This window comes from Patiria miniata, unplaced genomic scaffold (genome assembly GCF_015706575.1).
Source record: "Patiria miniata isolate m_02_andy unplaced genomic scaffold, ASM1570657v1 HiC_scaffold_3, whole genome shotgun sequence".
In the NCBI taxonomy this organism is placed as follows: Eukaryota; Metazoa; Echinodermata; class Asteroidea; order Valvatida; family Asterinidae; genus Patiria; species Patiria miniata.
Genome location: NW_024037069.1, coordinates 18,925,913 through 18,943,083, shown reverse-complemented (window position 1 = coordinate 18,943,083; position 17,171 = coordinate 18,925,913). Strand labels below are relative to the sequence as shown.

General features: G+C 39.8%; 1 protein-coding gene and 1 long non-coding RNA gene across 14 annotated transcripts in view; both read left to right on the top strand.

Annotated features, from left to right (window-relative positions):
• Window positions 1–17,171, top strand: part of LOC119738747 — a 100,371-nt gene that overhangs the window by 44,649 nt on the left and 38,551 nt on the right. For 11 of the 13 annotated variants that reach the window (XM_038213697.1, XM_038213695.1, XM_038213692.1 and 8 more), the window contains 12 exons: window positions 423–680; window positions 2,272–2,529; window positions 2,820–3,077; window positions 5,297–5,545; window positions 6,199–6,456; window positions 6,999–7,256; window positions 8,025–8,282; window positions 9,133–9,381; window positions 10,475–10,726; window positions 12,762–12,875; window positions 13,506–13,628; window positions 14,298–14,420. In XM_038213697.1, the coding sequence (XP_038069625.1) occupies window positions 423–680; window positions 2,272–2,529; window positions 2,820–3,077; window positions 5,297–5,545; window positions 6,199–6,456; window positions 6,999–7,256; window positions 8,025–8,282; window positions 9,133–9,381; window positions 10,475–10,726; window positions 12,762–12,875; window positions 13,506–13,628; window positions 14,298–14,420 (2,658 nt within the window). The remainder of the gene's footprint in view (window positions 1–422; window positions 681–2,271; window positions 2,530–2,819; window positions 3,078–5,296; window positions 5,546–6,198; window positions 6,457–6,998; window positions 7,257–8,024; window positions 8,283–9,132; window positions 9,382–10,474; window positions 10,727–12,761; window positions 12,876–13,505; window positions 13,629–14,297; window positions 14,421–17,171) is intronic. The other 2 variants (XM_038213696.1, XM_038213691.1) reach the window with 2 other exon arrangements.
• Window positions 14,767–15,450, top strand: LOC119738751. The gene is made up of 2 exons (XR_005272500.1): window positions 14,767–15,161; window positions 15,414–15,450. It is a non-coding gene; the product is annotated as an uncharacterized LOC119738751 (long non-coding RNA).

Genomic DNA, 17,171 nt, shown 5'->3' with positions numbered 1-17,171 from the left:
AAATATTTGTGTACTTGTTTTTATCTTTCTTTTGAAAACTGAAGAAAATTTGGTCGGTTAAAATGTAAGCCACAGGTACATGTGGATGTATTTAAACCTTGTCATTATATGATCCTGAGTGAATTATTGTACAAACCTCTCAACAAATTGTTTTCAAATTGCAATATGTGGAAAACAGATTGTTGTTATCAAAGATATCCTCCTTGTTTATTGGACTAAAAAATAATGATAACCAAGTATTTGTAGGGGTCAAATATTCATGTAATTTTGAATGAAGCACAATTTTCTGAACGGCAGATGTTGCAGTAGTCTGTTGATACACGGATAAAGTTACCTTTATCTCATTGCTAATGGTCAGATGTTAATATTCTATTAAGGTTGAAACATTTGTCAGATGGGGGATCTTTTCTTATTTTGTACAGTGGATGGCGTGCCGCCTGTGATTAACTGCCCAGCCAACATCTTACAAGAAGTTACGACTGGCAATCGGAATGGAATTGAAGTGACATGGAATTTACCCACAGCCACAGACAACAGTGGAATACAACCAACTATCTCCTTGACATCAAATGCACAGTTAGGACCTGGTTCGTTCTTTCCATTTGGAAGCTACACAATTACCTACAGAGCTGCTGATGCGGAAGGGAATTCCGAGTCATGTTCCTTTACTGTTACTGTTGGTAAGTTTTTCAGTAAATGATTCAGCAATATGCATAAGGAAAAGTAGGTTACTTTACTAATGCTATGATATTTTTGAAACTGAATCAAGTAATATTTGGCAAATGGAGAAAATGATTAAAAACTTAATTTGTAATCAAGTTGATACATTTTTTAGCAGAAAGGAAATTTGACAGCCGATACAGGAACAAAAGCGCTAGTAGTTCGGGGCCTTTCCTTAACTTTTTCCTTTAATGGCCGGCCGGGCCAGTAAACCAGAGTTTTCACTGGCCGCAACCTTTTTTTACTAGCCCACATGTTTTAATAGTAACTTTCAATCAAATCACCATAAGCATTTTTGATAACATTTTTGATAATAAATTATGCAATATGAATACAATCGGCAATTATCTTAATCATGTACATAATATTGCATGTAGTTCCTTTTTAAGTGATGTCAATGTTTCTTTAATCGTCCATGCTTTAACATAGAGCAAGGCTTTAATTAACAGGAATCAAATAGGGGGAGAAGTTATAATCAAAATTTATGCAGTGTGCTTCGTTCCGAACTTAAGGCTTTAGGTGTTCTATTTCCGACATGTTTTGATAAAACACGAACTAAAAAAGCGTTATCTTGAGGAACAAGAAAACATTGCACACAGTCGTGGTATTAATGGGAGTTTACCAAGTTAGTAACTGAACTGTTTTAACTTGTTTGAAAATGAGTGAGAAGGCCAGTATTTTCAAAAAAACATCTCTCGCGCGCGCCATGCATTTCTAGCGAAGAATGGTGCAATCAGCGTGCCTAGCCAAGAAGCGCTGCGGGCGGGCGACCCACGAACTTCCGCTGGTCACGTCAATCCATAACGTTTTCCGGAGCACGGTCCACTTTACATTCACTAGTCTTTACATTCAAAATAGGCTCCTTGAATCTCATATTGTCCTCATCTTTTCAGTACATTCGTTTGATAGTGTTCAAGAAATCATCCCAAGAATCTGTTCGGGCACAAGTTTTGGCAGACTGTCATGAAAGTTTTCTCCTCACCACGTTGTATGATACGAATACGATGTTAACGTACGTACGTCCATACCATGTGGACTGCAGACGAAATAAATTACGTGCGCTGCATGTGTGCACAATGTGTAATGGCAAATACACGTTGATTCGCCTCATGTTCATCGTTGGGATTTCAATGCACAGCGCACTGCGAATATACATGGAGTGATACGAATTCGAACTACCGATGTTTTTATTTCGGTCGGCGTGGCAAAAGTATTCATGTGTTGTATCACATTAACTTTTTATTTTGATTGATTGAAAAATACTGTAGGGAAAACTTCGTTATTTTTATTTTTTTTAACAGTTTTTTTACTCGCCCATCGGACTACTGAGAGGAGGGTTTTAACTCGCCTGCCGCTGTTTTCACTCGCATTTGGCGAGCGGGCGACCGCTAAGGATAATCCCTGGTAGTTAACTTTCAAGTCATCGTGACACCCATATCTAATTTTGATTACTGTATTGGTCGAGTACATGAGTCTGTTTATGTTTACATGATGTTTTGCTGTTTTTCTTCTTTTTTCTCAAATAAATCATCCATTTTTGTTAATTTTCAGTGGATCGAGTACCACCTGTACTTAATTGCCCATCCAATATTATACGAGAAGTCACCAGTGGCAGTCAGAATGGAATTCAAGTGTCATGGAATGTTCCTACAGCTACAGACAACAGTGGAGCTGCACCAAATGTCTTCCTGACCTCAAATTCACAGCAAACTCCGGGTTCCTTCTTTGCATTTGGAACGTACACTATAACATATACTGCCAGTGATGGTGCAGGCAATTCCATGTCCTGTTCTTTTACTTTGACAGTTGGTAAGTTTTGAATTCCATAGTTAGAAATGTAGGCAATTGATAATGTTAAATGGGGAAATTAACATCAGCAACATTTGAAAGTGCATGGGCACATTTCCACTGCAATCAATTCCTTATTGATAAGAACTGTACTGACTTGCCCATCCAACCTTGTTGAAGAAGTCTCAAGTGGTGTTCAGAATGGAATTCACGTCTCATGGAATGTTCCTTCAGCTGCAAACAACAGTTTCCCTTTCCCAATCATTGGTTGGAAGTGTACAATTAAATTAAGAGATGTCTCTTAATTTCAGTGGATCGTGTACCACCTGTGATCACTTGCCCAGCTGACATCACCCAACGAGTCACGACTGGCAATCGGAATGGAATTGAAGTACAATGGAGTCCTGCAACAGCCACAGACAACAGTGGAGCTGCACCAAATGTCTTCCTGACCTCAAATTCACAGCAAACTCCGGGTTCCTTCTTTGCATTTGGAACGTACACTATAACATATACTGCCAGTGATGGTGCAGGCAATTCCATGTCATGTTCTTTTACTGTGACAGTTGGTAAGTTTTTTCCACCAAGGTTGTGAATGAAGCCAAAGTAAAACTGTTTCAATAGTTTCAAGTACTTCATGTTGACTCTGTGTATAAAGAGTATTATCTAACATTTGACTAGATCCTTGACATTTGATTGGTGGAATTTAGTCACATGACATTGAATCAGTTGCACATTGCATTGACGAAATTCCATTGCATGATTTACGTTGTACATCGTGCAATTTGGTTCCATTTACCGTGCATTTTGGTTCCATTCATTTTGTTCCATTGCATGCACGCCTCGATATCCATCACGGAGCGTGAACTTTGCTATTGCTAAAAGATTGCAGCGCTACGCGTTGACCGTACATGTTGTCCATACTGACACTGGGTCGATTGCAACCGTTACTTTACACAAACCCTGACACGAACAGCAGCGAACACTATGTTTGGACAGTAAACTCGTCGACCCTTAGACTGTTTTTGAACAGTTTAGGACTTGAACTTTGAACTTGTTGGTTTACAACTGTTTGGATTGGAACTTTTACTACCTGTTGGATGTACAATTATGTTGACTGTTGTGGATGGCCATAGAAATGAAGTAAAATTTACAGTCAATCTTTGTCTCAGTATTCCTTCCGTTGCACTCATGAATATTCATTATTTGTATAATAATGGGCTCTGTGAGCATTTTCTAGAGCTTCAGTGGGAAAGACAAACCAGTGTGTGTACAAACTGGTGCACGTGTTGTGCAAGTAGGCAAAACTTATTTAAGCCCAATGTACATAACCCATGGAGTCTGGGTGAGTGCCTGGCATACTGTAATAACACATTCCAGAGTCCTGCCCAGTGTGCTTCCCTTAATAACTCTCTCTGTGTAACAGTTGCTGGGGTAGTTGTGCATAGAGTCCATAGTTCCTATGAAACATTCCTGCTATAATACCGGAGTCTTATAATACCGGAGGCTTATACAGACCTGCCAACTAATACGATTCCGCCGTATTTCGTATGGGAATTTGTTGCAAATACGATTGTGCGTTTTTCCCCCATAAAATACGGGTTTTGACCAATTTGACACGCCTGGAAAAATTCCAAGTAGAAAGCGGCTGTGAGTGGAGATTTCTGTCAGAAAAAAATTGGCAGAAACAACGTAAATTTGTAAGCAGCCAAGCAAATATGTACTGCGTGCACGAACTGAATCTGGTTTCGTGATTCCCACTGTTCAATGTACATTATGTACACAGTATCACAAACTAGAACCAGTCCATTCCCGGGGTGCCAAGACTTCAAGCAGCGGCACCCCGCCGCAAAAATGAATGTCGTCTTACGTGCAGACAACAGACTTTCTTTTTCTCAGTGCACGCATGATACACAGAATACACTTTGACGTTCTTGTATGATAGTCACAACGTGCATACACGTGGTGTTCCGTTATGTCAAACATTTTTGAATAGTAAAGTTTGATACTACGTTCTGAAATGAATTCAAAAATCAGAAAAATCCACAATTATAGCGAGCGGCCCAAACCGAGCCAGGTAAATCAGCCAGCAAATGCAAGAAATTGATTTCTGTTTCGGGCAGGCCAAGTTTAGAATAAAACTCTGTTCGATCGCTGTGTATTTTTTTTTACAATTCAGTGTGTGCACGAGAATAATGATTCAAGAATTAAACTCACTTTAACTGGCACTTGGCAGCGATGTGATAAAACATGAATAAGTTTAGATTATACTTGGAAGTCATATGAATGTTTCACCTGCGTTATAGGTTTATTTATTTCAAACATGAGAAAGTGTAGTCTATAGTTTATGTTTAGGTAAAGTCGCCGGTAATTATGTCTTTTTTTAAAGACAGGTAAATGAAGTTAATGAGAAATATGAGACCCATTGTGTAGCACTTTTATAAGGGTTTACAAGATGCTGCGGCACATATTACAGCCACTTCCAGAAACACCGGGGCGAACCCCTTCTATTATCAATAAGTGTTACTGGGTGTTTTTTAACGTGCATTACACAACACATGGGACCTACAGCTTTACGTCCCATTGGAAGTACGAAGCAATAATGGTAAAGTGCCTTGCTAAAGAGCACAAGCACCATGTTCCCCGTCATTATTCGAACCTGTGTACCTGTCAATTGACTTTTGTCTTGTAAAGTCTGATATTAATTGCAATATGTCACATTTTCTGGACTGGGAAGATATTCCAACAAAATATTGACTGAAATGGTTGATGTTTTATTTGTTTGTAGTTGACGAAGTACCACCTTCAGTCCAATGCCCAGGGAATGTCGCGTTTGACATACCATTTACAGCTAATGATAGGGAGGTGACCTGGAGTGAGCCAGTTGTATCTGACAATTCTGGAACTGTCACTTTCGTCTCAAGGACCCATGAACCTAATAGCCGTTTCCAACCTGGTATTACTACTGTAATGTATACCTACCGTGACCCATCAGGCAACACGGAATCCTGTTCTTTCACTGTGACAATAACCCGACGTAAGTCTTGTGGGCAGTTGATTTGTTATTTTCTTTTATTTCTCTGAAAGATTGTAGAATTGGTTTCCTGAAAAATATTTGTGTACTTGTTTTTATCTTTCCTTTGGAAACTGAAGAAAATTTGGTCGGTTAAAATGTAAGCCACAGGTACATGTGGATGTATTTAAACCTTGTCATTATATGATCCTGAGTGAATTATTGTAAATACGTCTCAACAAATTGTTTTCAAATTGCAATATGTGGAAAACAGATTGTTGTTATCAAAGATATCCTCCTAGTTTAATGGACGAACACTCATGATAACCAAGTATTTGTAGGGGTTCAAATATTTATGTAATTTTGAAAGAATCACAATTTTTTGAACGGCAGATGTTGCAGTAGTCTGTTGATACACAGATAGAGTTACCTTTGTCTCATTGCTAATGATCAGATATTTATATTCTATTAAGGTTGAAACATTTGTCAACTTCAATGATATTCATTTAAAAATTCATTTTTTTTTTAATAAAATGCACTTTTATGAACGGCAGATGTTGGAATAGTCTGTTGATACACAGATACAGTTGCCTTTGTCCACTGCTAGTGCTAATTTATTCATAATTCTATTAAGGTTAAAACACTTGTTTTATGTGAAATTTTGTATTATTTTTCAGGGGATGGAGTGCCACCAGTGATTAACTGCCCAGCCAACATCTTACAAGAAGTCACGACTGGCAATCGGAATGGAATTGAAGTGACATGGAATTTGCCCACAGCCACAGACAACAGTGGAATACAACCAACTATCTCCTTGACATCAAATGCACAGTTTAGACCTGGCTCGTTCTTTCCATTTGGAAGCTACACAATTACTTACAGAGCTACTGATGCGGAAGGGAATTCCGACTCATGTTCCTTTACTGTTACTGTTGGTAAGTTTTCTAATTCTGTGTTTGACTATGCCAGTAAGGAAGAATACATTATTATATTTATAAAGTCAGATTTTTTTTTAACTGAATCCAATAACACTTGGCAAAAGACAGATGAATGATGAAAGCTTCAACTTGTCCGATGTTCACCTTTTGTTGGAAAAATATAAAAAATCTTCAAAGGTATCATAATTTCACAGAAAAAAAACCAATTTGAAGCAGATACAAAAACATAGCGACACGCTGCACAATGACTACCAGCTTGACGAAAAGCACTATTTCTGAAATTCTGAATGTTGGGAGCATTGTCCTTTGTTTATTTTTTATTGGAATATATTTGCTTTTATCTCTTTCCCATTCTTGTACCTGTAATTGGCAGTTTTCCACTGTTAGATGTGGCGGATAAATATAACATTCAAATAAAACCACCTATTTCATTTAATTAAGACAGTTTTACCTCACCAATCAAAAATGTTAAGTGAGTTTCCCAAGGATATGTTGCTGCTTTCGCCTGTGTTCAATTCAATCATCCTGTTAATTTTCAGTGGATCGAGTGCCACCTGCAATCACTTGCCCAACCAATATTATACGAGAAGTCACCAGTGGCAATCGGAATGGAATTGAAGTGTCATGGACTGTTCCTACAGCTACAGACAACAGTGGAGCCGAACCAACAGTGACTTTGTCATCAAATCCACAACAAGGACCTGGTTCTTTCTTCCAATTTGGAAGCTACACAATTAACTACAGAGCCATTGATGGGTCAGGCAACAACGAAGTTTGTTCCTTCACTGTCACTGTTGGTAAGTTTTCTGTGAATAGTATCTCAATAAGAAAAAGGAGCTGGTAATATATCATTAACTGTGTTGATAGAGTAGACAAGTTCCTTTTTCTTCACTGACTTATTTAATAAAAAGTTGTCATATAAAGATGAGTATAGTTAGCCTACTGACATAATTTAAACTTGACGCAATCATCACTAACCTACAAAAGAGCGATTATGTGATCAGTTTCGTCAAACATTCCCCGTTAAACGCAACTTTGAAAGATGTTTTTGAATCCTGTTTTAGCCAAGGTCGGATCCAGAACCCACTTTTAGGGGGGCCAAAAAAAAATGTGGTTCCCCTAAAAGTGGGTGAAAAAAATTACGGCATAGGGTTAACAAAATTTTGGATTCTGGATGCTCTGTGGTGCAACCTGAGGCAATATCTGACCACTCTGACCAATTTTTGTGGAGGAAAAAATGATGGTGTACGCAATGCCTGCCTTTATTATGACGTCACTTAGAAAAAAAAAACAATTGAGTTTGGTTTTTTTTTGGGGGGGGGGGGCATGGCCCCCGCTGGCCCCCCTTGATTCGCCCTTGGTTTTAGCCTGATAACTATATTTTGAGATTTAAAAACAAGATCAGAGATAAGAACGTCACTGTATGTTTATTTTCATATTTCATATTAAGGTTTCAGTTATTTCAGTAATTTATTGTAGAATAAAAGGCGTGACCCAATGCCCAATCTTTCTTAAAATTCTGCACAACCTGAGTTCTGTAAGTTCACTTGACATTGTGTTTTTAGTTGATAGGGTGCCCCCTGTCATCACCTGCCCGGCTGATATCAATGAGGAAGTCTCCACCGGCAATGACAATGGAGCTAATGTGATCTGGAGTCCACCGACTGCTACTGACAACTCTGGCAGTTCGCCGACTATCACGCTGACCTCCAATCCCAACCAAGGACCCAACGCCTATCTCATGTTTGGAACCTATACCATTACCTACCGAGCTACTGACGGAGCAGGCAATGCCAACACTTGTAGCTTCCGTGTCATTGTTCGTAAGTTGCTTCCCTCCATCCTATCCAGTCTGTACTCTCATGCATAAAGTAGTTTTGATGGTTAAATAAATCAGCAGTCATTTTGTCTTGCAAATTTAACTGCTTCGCTACGAGTTGAGAATTTGGAAGCAGCCCTCAATAGCTGGGTTTATCACGCACTAGGAATTTCTTTGTATAGTTGAGTTTTCGCCCTGCTTTTGTGCCCCCAAAAGACTCAATTTTTCAAGTTGAAGCATGGTACAGAAAATTGTTTATTATGTTGATTATTTTTCTGTCATGGAGTCTTACTGCCCCAGTGAGTCGGTGGACAGCTTTCTGGTAGATACGTGCGCTATATAAGACTTCAGTATTCTGCTAATGGTTGGAATCGAAAGGTCTAGCTCTGAGCCAGATAATTATGTCCCAATTAATGAGTGTTTTGCTAATTGGTGTGGGTGTTAATCCTAACTCCCTAGGCCTTTTTGCTATGATGTATCCTCAATCCTGCAAAATCCTCCAAATTTTCTTCGTGGAAAAATAGTATATAGCCTCGATCCTGCAAATTCCTCCACTATTTCTTGAATATGGTCCGTGGAGGGGTGACCACTGCCTGAATCCTGCAAAATATTCCAGCAGGCACATTCTGGAGCAGTACGGAGGATTTCAAGCATAATCCAGGCCTATATTTATATACGGCCAAGCAAAAACTACAGAAGGTCCGGCCCAAGACCTTGACAAAGTGCATCCTACGAAATCAGTAACGCACTTTTTCCATGTAACCTCAATCCTCCAAATTCCTCCACTTTGGCAAAGACGGTTTTGGAGGATTCAGGGCAGTTAGCTAGGGTTAACCTGGTTTTGTCTTCTTCAGGGGACACTGTGCCACCGAGGGTAGTGTGCCCAGCAAGCTTTACACGGACAGTAAGCATCGGTGCCACAGGCGCAGCAGTGACCTGGTCCACGCCTACAGCCACAGACAATGCAGGGGATGCTACCTTTGTAGAGTCTACCAGAAACTCTGGTGATTTCCTGCCCGTGGGTGTCACACAAGTGACGTACACATACGTAGACCTCTTTGGGAACCGTGGCATGTGCTCCTTTACAGTCACAATCACTGAAGGTAAGGGCGTTCGCGGAGCAAGAAGGGTTTTTCGAAACCTCGCCCTTGTGTTTGCATTTGGCTTTCATTAAGATTTTGGCCCCAAAATTTGAATACTCGGGCTCAACATTGAATTATCTTCTGATTAGGATCATTAAATTCTGTGATTTATAAAGCAAATATTTGAGAGCTTTTACCCCTCAGCCGAGAGGCTGGAGGGGTATTGTCATCACCTACGGCGTCCGTCTGGGAGGACGTATGGGCATCCATCAGGGCGTCCGTCCATCTGGGCAGCTCAGTTTCCAGATGATAAATTGAGTTACAAATGTTGTTTGGGATTGTAACCTTAGAAGGAGGTTGCCCTTGGGAGTTGGCAAGTTGGGGTATGTTTTGGGTCAAAAGTCCAAGTTTAAGGTCACCGTGGTGAGTAAAATGTAAATGGTTTTTGGATGATAACTTGGGTTAGAACTGAGATTTGGGTTAGAACTTCAGTAGGGGGTTGGACTTGAGGCTAGGCAAGTTCGGAGTGGTTTGGGGGTCAAAGGTCAAGGTACAGTGGTGTGTTAAAGGTTAATGGTTTCCGGATGATAACTTGACTCCGGCTGAGGGGTTTCAACAGCAGTGCTGTTATTTTTCTTTTTTTGTTGGCTTTTTAATTGATTTTGAAAGCAGTGATGAAGCAAAATCTGGAGGCCAAGTCAAGATTCAGTGACGTCAAGATTCCAGGATTTTAATAATGTTGTCTGTGATTTGAAGTGTCAAATTCAATAAGAAATTACTGAAACTCTCTGGATTTAAGAGGGGTTTGATTTGGCTTTTGCCTCTAAACATGAACTGTGGTCTGATGTGACTAACTAATTTTGAAGATTTACATCCATTTGTTTCACTGAAAAAAACCATCCCCTCCAAAAAAAGTAAATAAAATAACAATAACAATAAAATCTAAACTGTAAAACCAAAACAGAAACACCTTAATTAAGAAACAAACACTCAAATAAAACCAACGTATGCAGTTCGGTGTCCAACAGATTCGTTTTTGTGTTACCTCCAATTTTCTTAACGTGAAGAAGGATTTGATGACCAATTTTTGAAATTTTGATTTTTATTTCTGAAGTGGATGGAACAACGCCTACACTGCTGTCTTGCCCATCGGACATTACCATCACCATCCTTGCTGGCACTGCCCCTGTTCAAGTGGACTTTGTAGCGCCCACGGCCACGGACAATTCAGGCAATGTCCAACTGGTGTCTAATACTTTCAACCCCGGGGACAATTTCCCCGTCGGCAACTCTGTGGTGACCTACCGTTTTGAGGACGCTGCCCAAAACTTTGCAGTGTGCACTTTCACTGTGACTGTCATGGAGGGTGAGTTTTCTTACCAATGTTGTAGTCAATTCGATCACATTATCCATCCACGAGTCAGAGTCACAGATAACCGGGGCATTAGCAGTGACAAAGGAATGTCTTTTGTCACAGCCCGTTGGAATAGCTTGTGACTTGACTTGTGACTGGTAGATTTGGTGATGGATTTCTGGTGACTTGTGGTGGTCTCGTTCTGTTGCATTGGTGGGTTGTTGCCATGAAGGTAACCAAAACAGTTCAAGTAGACATTATAAAAAGACAAAGTAATGATTACATTATTAAATACGCCTTATGAAAGTGTCCTAAACATGTACCAAATCGCTATATAAAAGTCCAACTGAAAAGCTTCAAAATTGAATGTTACATTGAAATAGTAGACAACAATCGTAAGGTATATTTTTTGTCATTTTTTATATACTTTTTATCAATAACCCTCAGCAGCACTACTTTAGGCTCTCAATTTTATATAAAATATATTTATTTGAATGAGTGAATATGTTTGTTTATTTTTTTTTCACCTTAATTAATGTTATCACTTGATAAATTAGCAGTTTTATAGGTCTAGTGTATGTAGATGTAAATTCCCCCATCCTCTATAGTCCTTCTCAACAAATCCCTCCTTCCCTGTCTGAACTGTTGCAACATTGTTTGGGTGAACTCTTCTAACTATAAACTTCATCTCACTAACCATTACTCGGTTATGGACCACCAGAATTTGCACATCTTCCCATCCCCGTGAGCGTACCACACCACTATTCACCCAGTTAGACATTCTTACTCTAACTGACATTAATCAACTCCACACTTGTATATTCATGTATAAGTTTACTAACAACTTACTTATCACGGTCCTTTTCCTCATTCTTCACATCAAGTAAAAACACATCAGGGGTATAGACCTTTATCATGCTGCCACCATTCCAGTCATGTTCCCTGTATCCAATAACAGTACTGAATGAAATATTTTTTGTGCAAAAAGGAACCAGACTATTTTTCCTTCCAGTCTCGCTTTGGTTATGATGATTTGAATGGGAAAAAATCAAGATGGCCGCAACATGATGATGGTCTATTCCACCAAGTCTCGCAGCAAACACAGTTTATTTTTGCTGTACACCCGCACTTCATATTCAATCAACGCCGTGAGATTTTATGGACTTCGACTTTGCATCAGCGGAGTAACAAAAACCCAGCCGTCCGCAGGTTGATTCTAACTATTTTACAAACGGGTTCTTATCTCTCATTAGTGACAAAGTTTCTTTCTCTTCTTTATACTCTCATTTTTTTCTCCATTCTTTAAAAGTATTTGTCTTGAATTGATTGTTTCTTCTTAAGGTATACTACTTGCTTTTGTTTTTGGAATCCATTTAGTGTTTTGTCTGTCCTTGTATATCTGTCTGTGGTGTTTTTGTCTTGTCCTAGTCATCCTGTCTTGTGTCTTGTCTGTTATACATGTTTAAATATAAATCGCTAGTGCTCATACATAAAAGACATTTCTGTACAAGCCTTGCTTATTTGAAAGTGCCTCCATACCCTCATCTTGTACATATCGTGTGCTTTATATTTATTTATTTCTATATTAATTTATCCCCTTTTTTGTTGTTGTTCTTCATTTTGCATTATACAGGCATGCAACTTTTCCTCGGATCTGCTGATTTCCCCGTTTTTTACTTCTCATGAATGCCATTACAAATTGAAAAACACTGTGCAAAGTTGTTTGGAATTTCCTCATTTTTTCCCCTAAATTCCCAGTTGCATTCCTGATATTAAGTGTTCACATGATTGTACTGTTATCGTTTCTCTATCACTGTTGAAGGTGTGGAAATGAATGTTCTGTTAAATTGAAGTGAATTGAATTTGTATTCAACAGGTTCAGGTTCTTGTACGAGCTTACGCTTTTTACCTGTATCCCTCATATCATTTCTGTTATTCTTTGTATATTTTCTTGTTCATTATGTTTGATATGATGTAAAAAATGCAGTAACCCAATAGACCAAATATTCGTGAATGAAGGCCCTTTTTTGGTACGATCTATCCACAGCCAATCCTTGTTTGTCCCAGCCCTGCATGAATGGCGGGGTATGTGTGGCAGAGTCAGTCACTGCATACCGCTGCATCTGCACACTCTGTTTCTCCGGTACCCATTGTGAAAACGGTGAGTTGCTCTTAGGCCTCAAAGAAGTTTCCATTTTAAATTTGAACAATTCGGGCAATTCACAATACAGTGCGCCACCAAGAGTTTGCCATGGAGAGTCCATTTTTCAAGTTTACGGTCGACAAAATGTGGCCTAGTTGAATGAGTGTCAGTTGAGCTAATTTCTTGCAGATTGGGGCATAGCGTTCTGATAAAAAGAAAAGAAAAGGGCAAACAGAAACTTGAATCGTACGCTTACGAAACTACTAATAATAAAAGAAGAACAATTTCAAATTGTGCGCTGCAAATTTTTTGACCGTTTCCCACACTGCACTGGGAAAAATAAATTCTCCATGGCAAACTCTTGGTGGCACACTGCATTGTGAATCGCCCGAATTAAGACTCCTTCTGCATCTACGATACTTTTTGCCCACTATGTGTAAAATTCAGAATACTCTTTGCCCACCATGTGTAAAATTCAGAATACTTTTTGCCTACTATGTGTTAAAATTCAGAATGGTTTGTAACCATAATTGGAAGAAACATACCTGCCTTATTTAGAAATTCAAATTTAACTCTGAAAAAAAACTATGTTACTAATAGAGAGGTCACTTTATCAGCAAATTTAACGTTCAATTTTCTTTGGCACAGCTGTTGATATCTGCCAGTCCAACAACTGTCAGAATGGTGGAGCGTGTACAGCGTTTCCTGGCTCATGTACACAGTATGAATGCCAGTGCTCCGACTGCTTCATCGGACGATTCTGCGAAACCAGTAAGTATTGATTCAGTCCTTGAACCTCAACAGACCCACTGCAGAGGGCAGGCTTTGTTCTTTAAATTCCATTACAATGGAAGTACGCAGTGTCTATTCACATGTATCGCAGAGGAGCAAAGACCTGTCCTCAATGAGGGCGCTCTGTACAAATGCAAATGGTGCATCCCTTTTCAAAAATCTTTCTTAATCTTCCAAGATCCATTGTATTGCATTTCCCCAGTTTCACTTTTCACATGAATATATTCAAGAAAATCATATTTGCTCCCAATCCGGTTTGTTAGTAGAAATGTCATACACGCGCGTGCACCACTGATTACTCGCGCCCATTGGATAAACGCTCGAGTTGCGTTAGCTTCCGGTTCCATTCGTGCTATGCTTCACCGTGTGAAGTACACATGGTTGAATTGAGATGACGTCACACTAACGAACCGGATGTTCACATGTTGTTTTACTGGTTTACTTTTCATGTAGTGTTGATGTCTTGTAAAGTGTTTTGAGATTTTTTAATGTAAAACGCTATATTCGGAATATGTTATTATTATTAGAATGATTATTATTAGTAGTATTTGCATTGAATCGGTGTTATATTCACACTTTAATACCCCAATAAAAAGTCTTTGTTGTGTGGATTTACTTCCAAACTTTTTCATTTTTGGAAACTAATAGTTGTCGACAGCTGTGAAAACAACCAGTGCGCCAATGGCGCCTCGTGCTCTCCCAGAGTGAACAATTGTCTGGAGTATACCTGCCATTGTCCAGCTTGTTACACTGGACAGTTCTGTCGTATCCGTAAGTAATGCTAGTGCACTCTTAATTTATGTGAATACTGAATATAATATTTTCACTTTGAAGTTCAACTAGAGTTGAAAACATTTCTGTCGGCCTATATACAATTTTTTTGGCTAAGAATGTCCGGAGCCATCTGTATTAAGAGAAATAGAAGAACAACATTTGAATATTCATTTGAAAATGAAAAAAAAACATTTGAAAAACAATCTTTTAAACACATGGTAACAACATGAAGGAGAAATAATTTTAAGTGTTTTTAAGCATATTTAAAACCAGGAATAAAACAAGTATGCAAACATTCTGTTGCATTATTAGTGTGCTTTTAATCTTACACAGTAAGTGTCACTGCAGCAGCTGTGCAGTGAGTTTGTCTTAAGTTTATTAATTTTCTTAACAAGTTTTTCATAGTTTAAATTTAGAATTCCATTTTTAGAGTATTACTTCATATTTAGTGAAAGAGCCTACAGTTAACTTTCACCTCATAAAAGTGAAAGAGCCTACTTATGTGTTGCATTAAGTAGCCTCCTTCCCACCACCAGAGTGACCTTGTGCACTTCCCATGTGCATACAGAGACCTTGTGTGGGTACAAGTACCACATAATCTTGCCACATAAACAATGGGCAGCCATATTTACTGACCATGTGATTTCAGAGACAAGTGTTTTCATACTCATTGCGATTTAGTTCTTCAAGTTTCATCACTTTATTCACTCTTTGTGGACCTTGAAAGACCCCATTTTGGTAAGAAGCATTTTCCTTGATTTTATGAGTTACTTTTAATAAGTTTAGAGACAGAATTCAGTGGATTTTCTGAGATTTTACAGTTGATTATTCATTCAGCAAAAACAGATTGAACTGCAAATAGTGTTTAGCCTTGACAAATCAGACTTCACATTTTTGGACTCAACTTGCCATGTTTAATAGATTAGACTTTTCCATGTACTTTTATTATAGTTTTCTTATTAGTGTTTGTTCTGCTTTATTAAATTGCAGATTGTTATCTCAATCTCAATCTACTATCAGCAATCACCACCATGTTGTCAAGCATGTCAAGTGGCTTCATTGTGTTTTGTGTGTGGTTCCTGGATTGATTGCGAATACCAGTCACTTGGGAGTCCTTTTCTCATAAGTTTGAGAACTAGTAGTCTGAAACTCCTCTGGGCACAAGTGAGCCCCGAGGCAGCCACAATAACAATCAAAGGACAATCAAAGTCACAACCAAAGTCCAGTCGTTCCAGAGCATGCAGAGTGAATAAACCCACGTCATGTCGTTACCAATCCAGTCGTCTTCTAGTCATAAGTTTGACAAGTCAAAGAAGAGTAACGCCGGTCGAGCAGCAAGTCATGCTGGTCATATGTCGTCTTACAAGTCAAGTAAGAGTTCCAGTCGAGCCAGTCATGCCGTGTCCGTTACATCATCATATGCACGGCATCAGGAAGAAAAGCTGGAACTAGCGAAAACAGCGGCTGCCCTGCAGGTCCAGCTAGACTATGCAGAGAAAGAAAAACAGCTGAAACTCCTGGAGTTGGAGGCGGCAAAGAAAGTGGAGGAAATGAAGATCGAGAGAGACAAAAAGTTAGAACAACTTGAGATAGAGAGGAAATTGGCCGAAACCCGAGCTGTGATGCAGGTGTACTCATCGCTGGAGCGGGATGGCGACAGTTCAATATCATCAGAGCTGTCCGGCATCCCCGCCGACAAACATGAACATATGCAGAGATTCCTCAACTCGCATCAAAGTGATCACCCCCCTCCATTGTGTCCATCTGTGCCCCAAAGTGAAAGCGCATATGTGGACAATGCGTCACTCCAACCAGTTGCCATGGTTACATCAGCCAGTCAGAACAGATCTGATGAACAGTCCAGTGTACATCATTCTCATCACCAAAGTGAAGGAGGACGGATGACGATGTCGTCGGCACTTGAGAAGTGCATTACACAGTTGGCCGAGTCCAGTAGACAACAGCATGATGTAAACAAACGCCTTGTTGCATCTAGCCAGCTACCAAAGATAGCCGTCCCCCAATTCAACGGTGATCCACTCCAGTACCCCCTGTGGCGGAACTCCTTCAATTCCCTTATCGACAGCCAACCCCTTGACGCCGACACCAAGCTTAACTACCTCAATCAATACGTGACGGGGAAACCAAAGCACCTAGTGGAGCACTACATGCTCATCGGCACTGAAGAGGCCTACACGCAGGCAAGAAAAGTATTGAACGAGAGGTACGGAAACAGTAGTGTAGTGAGCACTGCTTTCATAAGCAAACTCCGTCAGTGGCCGAGGTTAACGCCGAGGGATGCAGCAGGCTTGAGAGATTTCTCTGATTTTCTGGGGAAAGTAGAGGCAGCACGAGCAACCACAGCAAGCCTTGGAGTGCTGGACTACGCCAGTGAGAATGCTCGTCTAGTCGAGAAACTTCCATTCAACCTTGAGACAAAGTGGCGGGACAAGATTGACTATTGGAGACAGATCCGTGGTCAGGATTCCTTCCCCCCATTCAGCGAGTTTGTCAAACTTGTGAAGATTGCAGCAGATAGGGCAAACATTCCTGAATTGCAGAGCGTGGTTCGAAGTCAGGACAAACAACGTTCAAATGCAGGAAGTGCTCCGAAAAAGAACACCAGTGTTTTTGCGACTAGTACCAGTCGAGGTGAACCAACAAGCAGAGTGCAGTTGTCCAGTGACAAGAGTTGTCTCTTCTGCAATAAGCGTCATCTCCTGGACGACTGTGAGCGCTTTCTGCGCA